This window comes from Thunnus maccoyii, chromosome 9 (genome assembly GCF_910596095.1).
Source record: "Thunnus maccoyii chromosome 9, fThuMac1.1, whole genome shotgun sequence".
NCBI lineage: Eukaryota > Metazoa > Chordata > Actinopteri > Scombriformes > Scombridae > Thunnus > Thunnus maccoyii.
Window position 1 is genome coordinate 2900697 of NC_056541.1, and position 15584 is coordinate 2916280.

The following is a 15584-nucleotide window of genomic DNA, read 5'->3' on the forward strand; positions in this document are numbered from 1 at the left end:
CAGCTTCAGTTCTCATATTTGTTTATGTCACAACAAACTTTATCAGTCAACTGACAGCTCGACTCACCATCCCGTCAAGGACTTTGCCGAAAACCACGTGTTTCCCGTCCAGCCACGGCGCTTTGGCAGCCAGGATGAAGAACTGCGACCCGTTGGTGTCTGGACCGGCGTTCGCCATACTCACCTGGTACACACACACACACACACACACACACACACACACACACACACACACACACACACACATAGTCTACATGTTATACATCATAAAATCTATTTGACAGGTTATGTTTACATTTTAGACGCCTAGTAAAAAGTAGAGAAACATAGAGGTGCAAAACATTTTGGCTCATTATTCTTTATTAAAAGTTTAGATTTACAGGCGAGGGAATATAATATGTTAATGAAGGTTCTTACAAATAAAAACAAGCATGTATGTTTGTCAGAGTTGACATAATTAATCAATTACTTGATTAGTCAATCAACAGAAAATTAATCTGCAACTACTTTGATCATTGATTAATTGTTTAACATTAAACATTCATTGTTTCCAGCTTCTTAATTATGAAGTTTTGCTGCTTTTCTTTGTCACACATGGAAGTAAAATCTTTGAGTGTGAGACTGTTGCTCAGATGTTACTTCAGGTTTTCAGGTTTTCACCGTCATCTGACTGATTATACAGACCGAATGATTAACCAATGTATCAAGAAAATAATCTACAGGTTAATCAATGATGAAAATAACTAGTTAGTTGCAGCTCTAGTGTGTGTTCTCACCCAGCCTGCTCCCAGGTGCTTCAGTTTGAAGTTTTCATCTGTAAAGGTCGTTCCGTAGATGCTGTGACCTGCATGGAAAAAGAATTTGGTGACTTTCACGCGATGACAAAAAATCTAAAACCTCTAAAATACCGTCTGTCTTACATTCCATCGCTGTATTTAGTGTAACAGATCTTTATTTCCTTCGTCTGTGTCAGAGGTCATTTACATTCAATCATGGGGGGCCAAATATTTTTGTTGGAGGGCCAGATTTGGCCCACGAGCCGCTATTTGCCTACAACTGGTCTATGTGAAGTTAACAAGAAAGTTGTGATACAAACCATAAATTATTATAAAGACAACTGAAAACAGAAGCTACCAAAGGTTTATCAGTCAAGAGTGGAAAAAAGTTTGAAGGAATGTGCTTCAGAACAGGAACAGGAAGTGGTTGGATGAGTTTCGGTGCTTTTTTCAGCCATGAAACCACATTACACCTACAGGAATTAAAAAAATAAATAAATAAAATTCCTGGTTCCTACCTCCAGTCCCGTCTCCAGCGGTGAAGTCTCCTCCCTGGATCATGAAGTCTTTGATGACTCTGTGGAACTTGGTGCCTTTGTAGCCGTAACCTTTCTGTAGAGACACACACACACAGGAAACCTTTCATACGTCTGCATGAACACATGAAAACGAACACGAGACCAGTGAACGCTGACGACAGTGATTATAAAACGTGTGTCCATGTAGCCGTGGCAGCATCCTGGGGAGAACTTCATCACAACGCTTTCTGGATGAAGCGCGGTGCATGGGGTTTGTTTCTATGACAACAATATCTTGACAACATATTACCTTGCAGCCGCATGTGCTGTCAGCCTTATGCTTACAAAATAATGACAGCAATCATTTTCAAATAAATTATCCAACATTTAATATACATAATCCCAGCTATTCTGCCATATTGATTACACGTATTAGTGAAGCACATTATTATCTAGTGTTGTTTTAGTAATCTGATCACATTTCCTTTGTGAAATTCATCCTTTTTTAGAGGACAGAAAGGGTTAATGCAAATATTTTAAACACTTTCTGATCAATTTCAAGCTGGAAATTATTCCCCTAATGGATTTTACTTCATGTAGTTTAGGAATTAAATATAGTTGCAGCATAAAATATGTGTAAAGTTGCAACAATACAGGAATATGAAGAATAGAGCTGCAACGATTAGACTATAGAAACATATTCGGCAACTATTTTGATAACTGGTTAATCGTTTTGAGTCATTTTAATCTGGTTCCAGCTTCTAAAATGTGAATATTTGCTGGTTTGTTTATTTTTATATGACAGTAAACTGAATATCTTTGGGTTGTGAACTGTTGTAGAACAGTGATCGACATTTTAGAACCAAATGACTGAATATTCAAGAAAATAATCAATATTCATACGTGAGGATTATATGTATTAAAGCAAACTTAAATAGCTTAAATAATGTGTGTTAATGACAGAATGTGTGTGTGTGTGTGTGTGTTTGTGTGTGCGCGTGTGTGCGTGTGTGTGTGTGTGTGTGTGTGTGTGTGTGTGTGTTTGTATACACCATAATCCTACCTCTCCGGTTGCCAGGGCGACAAAGTTATTGACAGTGAGAGGGACGACCTCTCCAAACAGGCCGATGACGATCCGCCCCACCTCGTGACCCGCCACCGTGATGTCGAAAAACACCTGGAGACACATGCGCACACACACACACGCACACACACACACACACACACGCACACACACACTCAGGCTGTCATCAGTTTTTTTTACTTCTTCTTGTTTCATGAGACTTTAAACTACATGTCAGAGGGAATTGTGCTTCAGTCTTCAACTTTTGATACTTAACATCATTTTACTGCTAATATATATATTATTATATTTAATGTAACAGTTTTCATGTCTACATAAATCACAAATTTAAACGTGACCACAATCCGTCACAGCAGAGATCCAGAATCCTTCTTTTATATCTACTTATATAAACTTTACTGTGTGATTATGAAATACTGACTCTGTAACGTTATAATATAATATATAAAATAAGATACCAGTATTCAGATGGTTCAATAATAACCAACCAAGCAACTCAAGGTCTACTAGCTTTTTCAGCTTTCAACCATATCTAATGGTCTTCATCAGTGAATGAAGTGTAACTGATATACTGAACATCCAGCTGTTGTCATGTGACCAAAGTTCACGACTCACAGTACGAACCTGACGACAGCTGAACTAAGGCTGCAACTAACGATTATTTTCATTAATGATTGATCTGCTGATTACTTTCTTGACTGATCGATTAATCAATTTATCTATAAAACGTTAGAAAATAGAGAAAAACACCTGTTGTCATTTCTTAAAGCTGACAAACGTCTCATTTTGTCTGATCAACAGTTCAAAGATATTCAGTTTACTATCAGACACAGAAGCTGCAACGATATAATAGTTGCAATTAATTTTCTGTCAATCGACTAATCGATGAATCGACTAATCACTGCAGCTCTAAACTGAACCGAATCTGCTGATGAAGACTGTGAGATTCAGTTGAAAACTTCATAATAAGCCAGTAAGTAGACCTTTTATCAAACTGCTGTTTTCCACAGAGTTACATATTATTACTCCTCTGTTCGACTCCTGCAAACAAAACATTTCGGGGGACATTTCTTCCCATGTTTCCTGACAACCCAAAAGTTAATTTATTATATTTAAAATATTATAAGTGACTGTTACCATTGTCTTCTTCATTAACACTTTTATTAACATATTCTCTGTTTAAAATCATTTGTTTTTACACTTAATACTCAATAACTGAGTTTGCAACCTTACAGTGCATAACTGGCTGTGTGTTTTATTATAAATAAGTCTTGTTATACATTTAGGTCAGACCTTGTGTGTGTGTGTGTGTGTGTGTGTGTGCGCGTGCATGTGCATGAACGGCCTGCAGGCAAACACACTGCGCATTAACATCTGTAACATCTGGATGGACACGTGTACAGCTGTGTGCGTGCGTGTCAATCGTAAATATGGGATAAGTGTGTGTTTCCGTGTGTGTGTCCAGTCCCCCCCCCCCGCCCCGCCGGGACCGGACACGTCGTCTCTTGTATGCGTGTATGTGCGCGTGCCCGTGCTATTCATTATCCGCTCCGGCGCGCGCACAGCTGCTCGCCACGCAGAGATGCCGACGGCTCAAAGAGAGAAGACGCAGTTTTAGATGAATGCAAATGAATGCGGCAGATCTCATCATCATCATCACCCACCTTCTCTGTGACTTTCGGTCCCGTCCGTGACGCCGCGCCGGACACCGGCTGCAGGGAAGCGGCGGAGAGGAGGAGGAGAGCGGGAAGGATCGTCCTGAGCTCCATGTTGTACCGGAGAGAGCGGCGACAGGCCCCTGATGGGAGTAACGGAGAGGAGGAAGGAGAAATCACGGCGAGTCACAGCTGGGAGGCTGACCGGGAAACAGCGCTCCAAACACGGCTACATCACAAAACCACTCCCCCTCTGTGGGATGAGTCTGGATCAAAGACCCGCCCACTGAGAGGAGAGGAGACACAAGAGAGGAGACACAAGAGAGGAGAAGGGAGGAGAGGAGACACAAGAGAGGAGACACAAGAGAGGAGAAGGGAGGAGAGGAGACACGAGAGAGGAGACACAAGAGAGGAGACACGAGAGAGGAGACACAAGAGAGGAGACACAAGAGAGGAGACACGAGAGAGGAGACACAAGAGAGGAGACGAAAGGAAACGAGAGGAAAGGAGACATGAGAGGAGACACTAGAAGAAAAGAAAGAAAAGATACTAACAGCTGTTTTTATTTAAAAAGACAAATAAAATCTTATTTCAACATTTTATTTTATTAATCCATCTTCAAGCAGCTCATTAAAAAAATTAAAATGAAACAACACACTTAAGAAAAAACTATATAAAACTTTTAAAACCAGCGACTTCACCACCAAACTTCTCACTGGAGAAAAAACAAACTCCCCACTGAAAATACCTGAAGTCAGAGGTGCCCAACCTGTGGTTTGAGACCCTCGGAGGGGGTCAGTGAAAGCGTCTGCGGGTAAATAAAGGTCACTACCTGTGTTTGCGTCGACCTTTAACCTCCTCATAGAAAACAGTAACAGCAGCGTGTTTAATCATTTGTAGCAACAAGCAGAGCGTCACACCTGATGTTTCACCGAGGTTGGGGGGGGGGGGGCGTTAACCATCGCCATGGAAACGCAGACATATGTTCTGTTTAATAATAAAAGTGATTTATGAAGACAGATGTGGTATTTGTCATTAGTAAGTTACAGCTTATTTCTGAATAAGTGAATATATGTTCGGTGTTGGAGAGCAGAGACATGTTTTATTGGTTCTCCACACATGTTAAACAGCAGCAGCTTCGTTTATGGTGGATTGAAAGTTCAGATGTTGTTACAAAAAACAACCAGCATCAGCACATTATTTCTGTCAGACTGTGACCTGTTTGTGTTTGTGAGGAATAAATGTGTTCAAGGTGTGGAATTCACACATGTAAATGTCATTTCTGCTCAGTGTGTTAGATTTAATCTCAGCGTCCTGCAGCGTTCAAACAGCACAGCGGTTTTTACTTTATATTTGATTATCTGCAGTAGATTTGTGACAAAATATTGTCAAAGTTTTTTGATCTAAAATATAAAAGTCAAAACTCCAGTTTGCATCAGGGGCAAAACATTTCTGCTGGAGGCCTGATTTGGCCCACGAGCCGCTGTTTGACTACCACTGCTGTATATTGTATGCAGTTAATAAGTAGCCTGGAACACAAAGCAGATGTTTTAATCCTGCTGCATCTGCATGAGCATCAACAACAGCGCCTCCTGTCTGCTGGGAAGAACAATTACCTCCAACAAAACAATCCATTTTAACAATCCATTTAACAAAGGAAAAAAATACATTAAAGGTTGATTATAAATTGTTAAAATCATTATAATAAAGGTGTTTATTTATCATATAGATATAGAATATAAAGAATTTCAAATGTAAATACACAAACGTGTGTTTTTGTCCAATAAATCAAAGCTCAAAAGAGGAAAAAAAATGATCCTGCAGCTCTGCACTGATTGACAAACAAATGCATTTTCCAGCATGCAGGAGATCAATAATCAGCTGCAGCAGTTTGTTTTTAACAATAAACCAGAGGCGTAATGAAGTCCACACAGCCGCGTGTTACAGCTTTTAAAACACTTTACTGCATTAAAAAAAAACAGCCTCAGCTCAGCTTCAGCTGCAGGAAATAAAGCTGAAAAAGAGAATATAAGTCCCTGCTGAATACACGTCTATAGAGATGAATTATAATAGTCAGCCTGCCGTGACCTTAACACCACGGCCGACACACACACACACACACACACACACACACACACACACACACACACACACAGTTATCGGTCTCCTGTCAAAGCAGCCCATCCATTTGTCTTTTCTTCACGACATCCGCCGAATTAATTAAGCAGAAATGTAAACGTTTTAATTGAATGTCAAAGCAGGACCTTAACAACATGCTCCTATGTAAATGAAAGTGACACCTCTTTAAACCTATATATATGTGTGTGTGTGTGTGTGTATATATATATATACATACACACACACACATATACAAGAGGCACCAAGGTTACAGGGCTGTTCATGTATTTATGTATGTGTATGTGTGTGTGTGTGTGTGTGTGTGTGTGTGTGTGTGTGTGTGTGTGCAAGCGTTTTTAATTGAATTACCGTCAGTTGTGTGCTAACTAACCCTTGTGGATTTAAACCAATAAGGTCTCATTTATCCCAGTGTGGAAATTGACCCTTTAAACCTCCTTAAATCTCCCCTGAAAGGCCCCATCAGTGGTTTATGAAGTACAAGTGTATTCAAATATATTGTATAATTATAAAGTACGAGCATTAAATCAGCAGTTGTTTGTGTTTCTCATCTGATCATATTTATAAATGTTAGAAAAGGTTGGTGAGGTAAAGGATGTGTCCGTAGTTTTCTTATTGTGAACAAATCTCATGTTTGGATCCAAACCAACAATGACCTGACCTACTACTACTCTACTTATTCCTCCGTCATCGTCCAAAAACTATTAAAAACACGTCAGTGAGTCACATCGCTGCGCTGGGCGACATGTTCCTTCATCATGAAGAGTTTGGTTGTGTCCTCAGAGAGTAGTTCTGTGTAAGACGGACGCCTTAGTAGCACAAAATAAAGAGGTTGTGGTACGTAGCGCAACAAGCTAACGAAGCTGATAATAGAACCGTGTTCCTGCACATGCTCAGTAGCATCTGCCGTACACAGAACTACTCACCAGAGAATGAAAATGTGATGCTGTTATTAGTGTTTGGAGCCGTTTCTGAACAAACTAACGTGACCAAACTCTTCATGATGAAGCAACATGTCGCCCAGCGCAGCGATGTGACTCACTGACGTGTTTTTAGACAATAACAGAGGAATAAGATATATCAGGCTTTGATACACACACAATACTTTACTGTTCACTATAAGAAAAATACAGAAAATCACCAGAATGATCCTTTAATTCAGCTCTTGACATTTAACTAGGTTGGTTTTAAGCTTTAGAAATGGAATAAAAACATTATCCACTCATTACAGGTGTGATGTTCGTTAAAACACTGCCGTCTATTTCCCAGTATCGACACACATCAACACACTGGAAAAGACATTTTGGCACAAACGTCCACAGTTCAGCACATCTTAACTGCTCCACTTACTCCTTATATATATGCACTGATATTAATCTTTAAACTACTACTAGCTTTGGATTGTTTAAATCTGTTGTCAGTATTTTGAACGCTCCTCCTCTCCTCTCGGTGTGAACAGCAGCGTTCTCACATGCAGGAATACACGGCTTTGCTAAATGAACCCTTGTTAATATTGTGTTGTTTTTTTTTTCTTTTCCTGCAGCCGTCTAAATAATTAGCTTTTGTTGTAGAAAATGATGAATTTGGGCAGTTAATTTATTGATCGGCCAGCTTCTCCGATGTGCTTTGCTTTAGAAAGCCATTAATCAATGGATGAAAACACCTAATACTCCTCCTGCTCTGCTGTTTGTTTTTCTTTTTTCTTTCTTTACGCTTTCTGTCTCGAACACACGATCCCTGACCAGACCACAGAGAAGAACTGATTATGAACTAATAATGATGAAGATGAAATAGAAAAATATGAGTTTATGCACATTTAGAACATGTAGAGAATTTATTTTTCATCAGTTTAGGAGAAAAAACTGAATTAAAGAGCTCAATTGTATCAGTTCATATTATAATAGTTTAAAAAGTGTGACGTCAAGATGACTTTAAATCAACAGTCAGGAGCCCAAATGAACATTAAAGCTGTTTTTTCTTGCTGTAATCATTCCTCCTGTTCATACTGACCATTAGAAGATCCCTTCATAATGACCTTACAATGGAAACCACAGTCCTCCTTCTGTGCAAAAATGTATTTAAAAGTATATGAAGCTTCAAATCAAGTAGATATCTTTCAACGTTACAGTCTTTTTAGTGCCAAAGTCCCTCTTTTTGTTACTATACTTCCACCTGCAGCTCAACAGGGAAACACTGTCTGAGGAAACACAAAGAGGGAATTTGATGCTAAAAAGACTGTAAATGTGTCAGATATCCACTTGATATGACTAACTCAGACTGATGAAGCTGAATAGAAGCTTCACAGAGACTTTTAAATGACTGTGTGGACACACTGTGGGTTCAACTTACACTGAAAGCACATTTGAAGGATCTTTTCATATCCAGTATGAACAGGAGGAATGATTACAGCGAGGAAAAACCTCCACTTGACATTTTGAGCGCATATTTCCTCAAACGTGGACTCATCCTGTGTCACAGCTGATGAGTAATCTGACTCTCTGGTTCTGTTCATCTCCAGCTGATACATGTTGTCAGACTGAAGTCATTATTCCACATGTATGTTGTAGATACATTTGCTAAGGTGTAAACGCTGCTTTGATTCTGAATAAAGCTGCGATTTTTTTTTTCGTTATTTTTGGGGGAATCATATTTCTGTTGAACTGTTTCCTACTGAAAGTTTTATTCTTTTATCAAATAAAGTCTTTTTAACAAACAAATCATTCAAACTAGTTCAGTTAATCTCATTTTTCTTCCTTCAACCAGGTTTCAGATGTTTTTTTTGTTTTTTTTTTATTGAGGTTTAAGGAAATAGTTACAAAAGACAAATATGTGACTCTTGAGTGGATGTTAAATGTTTTTCTGATCATGTAGGAGAACGATGTCACTGTTCAACACTCAGAGGCTTAAAAATCTTTAAATATTTTAAAAAACATTTATGTGAACTGCAGGAAAAACTAACGTGGATAAAAACATGTAAATATGATGTTTAGTTTCATTTAGAATAAAAACCTTCCTGAAGCTCTATGATCACAATTCACATCTTTAGGTGTTTAATATGAACTTTATACATCCTGTAAAGACATTTAACACTATAAACACTTTGTGTAAAGAACCGTTCATCATTGTTTTCTGATGATGACAGAATAATGACTTCATGATCTTAAAGAGAAGAGATTAGAAAGACACAAAGCTGCACTGGAGATGAGCTCAATATCTTTTAATTACAAGGAGAATTTATTGAGAATCTTTCAATAAATGTCTTTAATGCCGAGAGCAGAAACAAAACATGAGATACAGTATTTATATATAGATATATATAGATATATATATATTACTCTCCATAGATTACAGTTGTTTTATTTACTATAATACATCAGATCCAAATGAGAGACTGAAGTAAAAAGACATTTAAAAGTTGATTCTGGCAGCAGTTTGTATATAAAAAGAAAAAGATTCGATTTGACTTTATTTTAATTACTGTTTATTTGTATAGATGATGTCACACACTAAAGCATTTACAGCCTAAACTGTGCTTTTTAAAAATACACGAAACCCATAAATAAAATACATAAAACAGCACAAAACACAAACAATAAACAAACAATGATACGATAAAAAGTCTCTCATCACTCATCGCTGTGACTCTATAAAACTGTTTTAATGTGAGTCGGAGAGTTTGAGATTCCTTTTTTTAACAGTCCCAGAGGGAAACTGCAGTGCAGTGTGTGCACACATTTAACACTCACTATAAAAATATACACAATAACAATCTTTGTGTAAAAAAAAAAAAAAAAAAAAAGACTGAAAATGGGAAAGAAAGCACCAACTATAACACTCTCTGTGAGACTTTTATGTGCAGGTTTGTTGAAATATTTCTTTAAATCTGGTGTGAAGTGATTTAAAGTGACTTACTGTGATGCCAGAGATGTGAGTCTTATTTTCCGGGAACGACTAAAAGCTCATTCCTCAGAAAAAGACCATAAAGATTTCTAAAAAAGGAACTAAACATGTTTAAGTGGACCGAGGCCTTAATCGACTTCCTTAAATGTCAAAAACTGTCCTCGTTTTTTTTACGTCCACGCTGTCCTGAGACATCAAAGGACATTTTTTGATGTGAATGTCCTATGAGATTACGTTAAAAATCTGTTTGATTAGTGACAAATAAAGCCTGTTAGAGAAGCCGGGATTCAAACTACCAACCCTGTGATTCCCTCATTGGCTGTCGACGACCCTGAACGGGCGCTCCGGCCAATCAGACGGCCTGTTGTTGCTCCACATTCCTCTGCGCTGAAAAAGTCTCTTTAAGTCGACGAGAGTTCATTTTCAGACGCTTATGTTTGTGTTTTTGTTCGTTATCAATCCACCAGAGGTCCCGAGGATGACAAATGGGGCCTGTCAGAGCGACGCCAGTCATAACAACACACACACACACACACACATACACACACACACACACACACACACACACAGTTTTCAGCCATTTAGCTGATGTTCTTATCCACAGCAGCTTACAATGACTGATGTACACACACATGTGTTTTATGCTTCACATGCCTGACGCTCTGTGTGTGTATGTGTGTGTGTGTGTGTGTGTGTGTGTGTGTGTGTGTGTGTGTGTGTGTGCAGCAGACGGGTGGGAAAGCTTGGGGTCGGGGATAACAAGTCAGACCCAGAAAACACAATGAGCTCGGCTGTAATCTGTCTTATCTACACACACACACACACACACACACACACACACACACACACACACACACACACACACACACACAGGTTGGTCGGGAGGTTGAGGTGAGCTGACAGCAGGGCGACCACCTACAAGACCAGTAATAATAATAAATGTTGTAAGAATGATAACTTTTATTGTAACACAGACAAACTGGTGCAAAGTTCACGCAGGAGATGAATTTATATATGATAGGATGTGATTTATTTATGGATTACAGTCACAAAAACAAAAATCTAAGGGATAACATGTCAAAGTAAAAACTTATTTCCAACATGAATGAATGAAGAGAAATAAGAAGAGACTCCGACAACGAATACAAACAATTTAAAACAACCTTCAGGTCTTTACGTCTCCTGACAGACGCCCTCTTGTGGTCGTGAAGTGATGATCTGTTTCCTCAGTAGTGACGTTTAGTATCTAAATCAGTTTATTTCAATAGAATTACTGAAGTCACTGGATTTACTGGAACTTTGAGATGCCAGTTTGTGCGTAGTTATCGTAGTTAATTAGCTGTGTGTCATCATCCGGTTTTATTTACTTTATTTAATGTTTATTTGTTTGGGGACATGTATATACAGTAACATGAATTTACGCCACAGCGTTTATAGCCTAAGCTAGTTTATAACACGCGTCCCTTGATGGCCTTTTAAAATACATAAAACTCAACAGTAAAATAAAATAAATATGAAACTGCAAGACTCAACAACACATTTGCATTTTGGAAAATTTCAGTTTATTTCAACCTGATGTCAGATTGGCTGGTTTTCCAATTGGGCTACTTTTTATTTAAGTCGGCAGTTTTCAGTCAAATGTGATAATTTGGACTACGTTTTGTACCAACTGGACAGTTTCCACCAACAAAAAGTTTGGCGATATTCCATTAATTATCATGTTATTTATTGAGTTATCATAATTTACGAGTTATGAAAAATGGCGTTCATGTAAACCAGTCCCTACAACACAAATTCAAGAAATCTCCACAATGTTTGCGAGAGCTTGTTATTGTGCTGAATTACATCAAGTTTTCTGCATGAAATGTCCAAATCAACAAACCACTTGGACCAACTGTGGCTCTTTGTCTTTTGGTAACTTACGTCATCGCAGCGCTTTCAGGTGGAAGATGGACAAATCTGCAACATTTCTGCCATAAACCAAGTGAAAAAATTCCCAAATGTTCCCAAATGAGGTTTACAGTCAGTTAGTCAGATGAAGTATCTTTATTTATGACGCACCTTTGGAGAGCAGAGACGTCACAAAGTGTTTCACACAGGAAATAAACATACATACAGACATAAAACACAATAAAAATAGAAACATCACACAGCGGTTAGTCTGAACAAATGGGTCTTGAACTACTTTTAAGTCCAAAGGGAGAGAGTTCAGTCTCCTGTAGATCCAAGTCTAGACCCTGATCAGAGGACCGTAGAGACCTGCAGCTGTCTGACCCTGCAGAGCTCTACAGGTGATCACAAGAACTTTGAATTGGAGTCTGAATTTGATGAGGAGCAGCGAAGAGCAACCAGAATCACATGAGAATATAAGATGAATACAAGGTGACGCAAAGATGAACCAGTTGAACCAGTCGATTCGTCTACATGGACACGAATTTTCCATGTTTGTTTCGTGACATTCAACACGACTTTCAAACTGATGCATTTCAACTGGAAGTATCTTTCGTTCCTGCAGCACATTTAAATAACTGTTAAATAATAATGATGTTTTACGGTGTGGCGACGCCGTGGTTGAGGTCTGGTTGGGTTTAGGCACCAAAAACACTCAGTTAGGGTTAATGAAAGATCCTGGTTTGGGGTTGAAATGATCGTTTGAAACGTTTGGTAGGTTTGATTGGAAGCAGGAAGTGAACAGTGGTCTCCTGCAGTCCACTTCATGCAAGTAAGGATCTATCAATCCACTGTAGCTCTGGAGTCACATGGTCGAACCACGTATCTGCCCGTTTAAATTGAAGAACTCCAATATATCCAAAATGTTTGACTTGGTGCTTAATAAATCCAGATGTGCCTGAAAACCAAATAAATATGGATGCCATGTCAGCCAAAGGCGTTCAATGTAATTAAACCCAAGTGTCACTGATATGCTGCTTTATTTTCACTACAGTGTTTTAATCTTTACACGACCGACTCTGAACTCGTACAACCGTCTCATGTTGTTTGAAGACGTGAACGCTCACAAGTTGCCAACATGAGAATCTTTCCATCTCCACCATCTGTCCTTTATGAGTTTAATGACAACTGGGCGGGTTTTAAGCTTTGATTAGGCTTCTACTTCTTGTCAGTCTGGTCTGGCAACATCGCCTGATGTGAAATCAGCCCAATAACAGTCCAACCTAACAGACAGCGGGATGAAAGATGAGTATCCTGTGATAAATTCTCATTTTGTCCACTACAGCGTGTCATAGTGAAAGACAACAGACGCAGCATCTGGGACGTTTCACAACATACTGACAGAAAACTATAGAATATGATCTTCAACTGATATAATATACTGTTGACGCTGTTGTCCAGTAGAACCAGAAGAATCTGTCCCAGCGACCATCTGGAAAAAACAAAAATATCACGTAATCTGATCTCAGCGTTATAGAGAGGAGGAGGATAGCGAACGGATGCGGTTGGACGTATAAATTGTCTGACTTTGACACCAGAGACGGTTGTTCTCGTCTTGTCTGCTGCGCTGGTTTCTTAGATCAGGACCGCCATCTTTCCTCTTACCTTAAACCAGGCGAGTTTCAGCAACCAAACCATAAAGACGGAGGTGGCAGATCAGAAAGCAGCCAAAACTATTTTGTTGGGTCCTATCATCAGGAAAAGCTTATACTTTGACATTTAACTCAGATGAATTGTTGAGGTGCAACGATCGATCGACAGAACTGGCAACCATCTCGATAATCGAATAATCGTTTTTAAGCAAAAATACTAAAAACTTGCTGATTGCAGCTTCTGGAATTTGAGGATTTGAAGCTTTTCTACGTCACACATGATAGAAAACTAAATATCTTTTAGATCAGATTAAACATGACATTTGATGACATCACCTTCAACTCTCATTTGTCTGATATTTTATAGACAAAACAATTAAACGTTTATTCACTAGTGTGAGACAGGACTCCATGAATAAATATGACTTACAGTCACTGCAGTAATTTTGTATGCAAACCATTAAAATCACATTCAGTACACATTACAATCTGGACAATTTTATATTCTCTGCAGTTCTAGATAGAGAGACTATTAAAAGAGAAAGATTTTAATCTAAGAACATTTGTACTTCATGTCAATAAAGATCATCACAATTGAATTAAACTGAGTTGAATCTGGAGAGAAAAAAAGATAGTAAAGATGAGAGAGATGAAGGAGAGAAAAACAGAAAAGCCAAAGGATGAGAGAGGGAAGGAGAGAAAGAGGGGAAATAGTACGTGTGGATAAGAAGAGGGGGAGAGACTACAGGAGATAAGTGAGAGAGGAGGGAAGAGGGAAAGTGAATGGAAGAGGAGAGAGAGAGAGAGGGAGAGAGAGAGAGGGAGAGAGAGAGAGAGAGGCTCACGTAGCAGCTGCTCTGGTAGTTTTGGCTCCGGAGACGCGCAGGACGCAGCGAAACTGTCCCGGCTCCCCTCGATGGTTCACCGCAGCCCGGAGGAGGGACAAACCTTCCACCGCTGCCCGGAAATCAGCGCCCAGGAGCCGCACACACTCTGACAGCAGTAAGCTTTATCTGCTCTTCATCAGCTTTCACTTTTAAAAAAACAGAAAACAGGCACAACATCCCGGGAAACTCCGGGGGGGGAGGAGGAAAAAAAAAAACCCAGCGGAGCGTCCCCGCGTCTCTACCCGCCGACCGCTGCCTCTGCTCGGCCACGGACCGCACGCCGGACCGCTGATTGAGTTGGACTAACCAGGACCATCTATTTATCTCTTCAGTTGAAACTTTTATTCTCCTCCTGATTTACCTTTTGTAAACTTATCCAAAGCGTGTGTGTGCGTGCACTCTTTTATTGGCTCCGTTTGGTGCGTTTTGTTGGGGGTTTTTTTTGCGCTTGGCGTGCGTAAAATCCGCGCTAAACAACCATCCGAGACCGAGACAGCGGAGCAGAGCAGCGCTGAAGCAGAGGGTCAACCAGGCTGAAGTCAGTTTATCCTGCCTTTTACTGGCTGTACACTTTACACACATTTATGTCTCAGAAAAGGCGTTTAACACTTTTTTATTTGCACCGACAGACTTTATAATCCTCGTTGTTTTTTCTAAAAAAAATAAAGAATGAGCAGAACATTTAAAATAAAAAAAATAGTTTTGCATGTGAGAGCAGCAAAGAGACTCATGCAGGTTAAAAGATCATTAGATTAAACTGCAAATATCTTAAATTTCTGCTTTTTTTGGTGACTTTGATGCCTTCATTCCTGTAATATTTGCTTTATTTTTCTGACATTTAAAGGAATAACAGGATGTAACTGGATATTTATTTATCAAATTCTACCAAAAAGAGAGATGAAAGAATAGAAAACCACCTTCATATACATCTCAAACAGAGATGGATAGAGAGAGAACTGTTTAAATTAAATTCATCTTCATGAAAGATAATGTTCAACTTTCTCTCCGGAAGAGTGAAATGTGTATTTTCTCTTAAAACAGTGAAGTTATCAGAATAAGATGAAGAAAGACCTCGTCTGTGAGCGT

At 39.1% G+C, this 15584-nt stretch overlaps 1 protein-coding gene across 12 annotated transcripts in view; it reads left to right on the forward strand.

Annotated features, from left to right (window-relative positions):
* Nucleotides 1–15584, forward strand: part of prdm6 (PR domain containing 6) — a 144984-nt gene that overhangs the window by 4418 nt on the left and 124982 nt on the right. For 11 of the 12 annotated variants that reach the window (XR_006098028.1, XM_042420344.1, XM_042420349.1 and 8 more), the window contains exon 3: nucleotides 47–187. Coding sequence is in view for 11 of the 12 variants with exons in the window: in XM_042420344.1 (XP_042276278.1) it covers nucleotides 47–187 (141 nt within the window). In the remaining variant the exon portion in view is untranslated. The remainder of the gene's footprint in view (nucleotides 1–46; nucleotides 188–15584) is intronic. The other variant, XM_042420345.1, reaches the window with a different exon arrangement.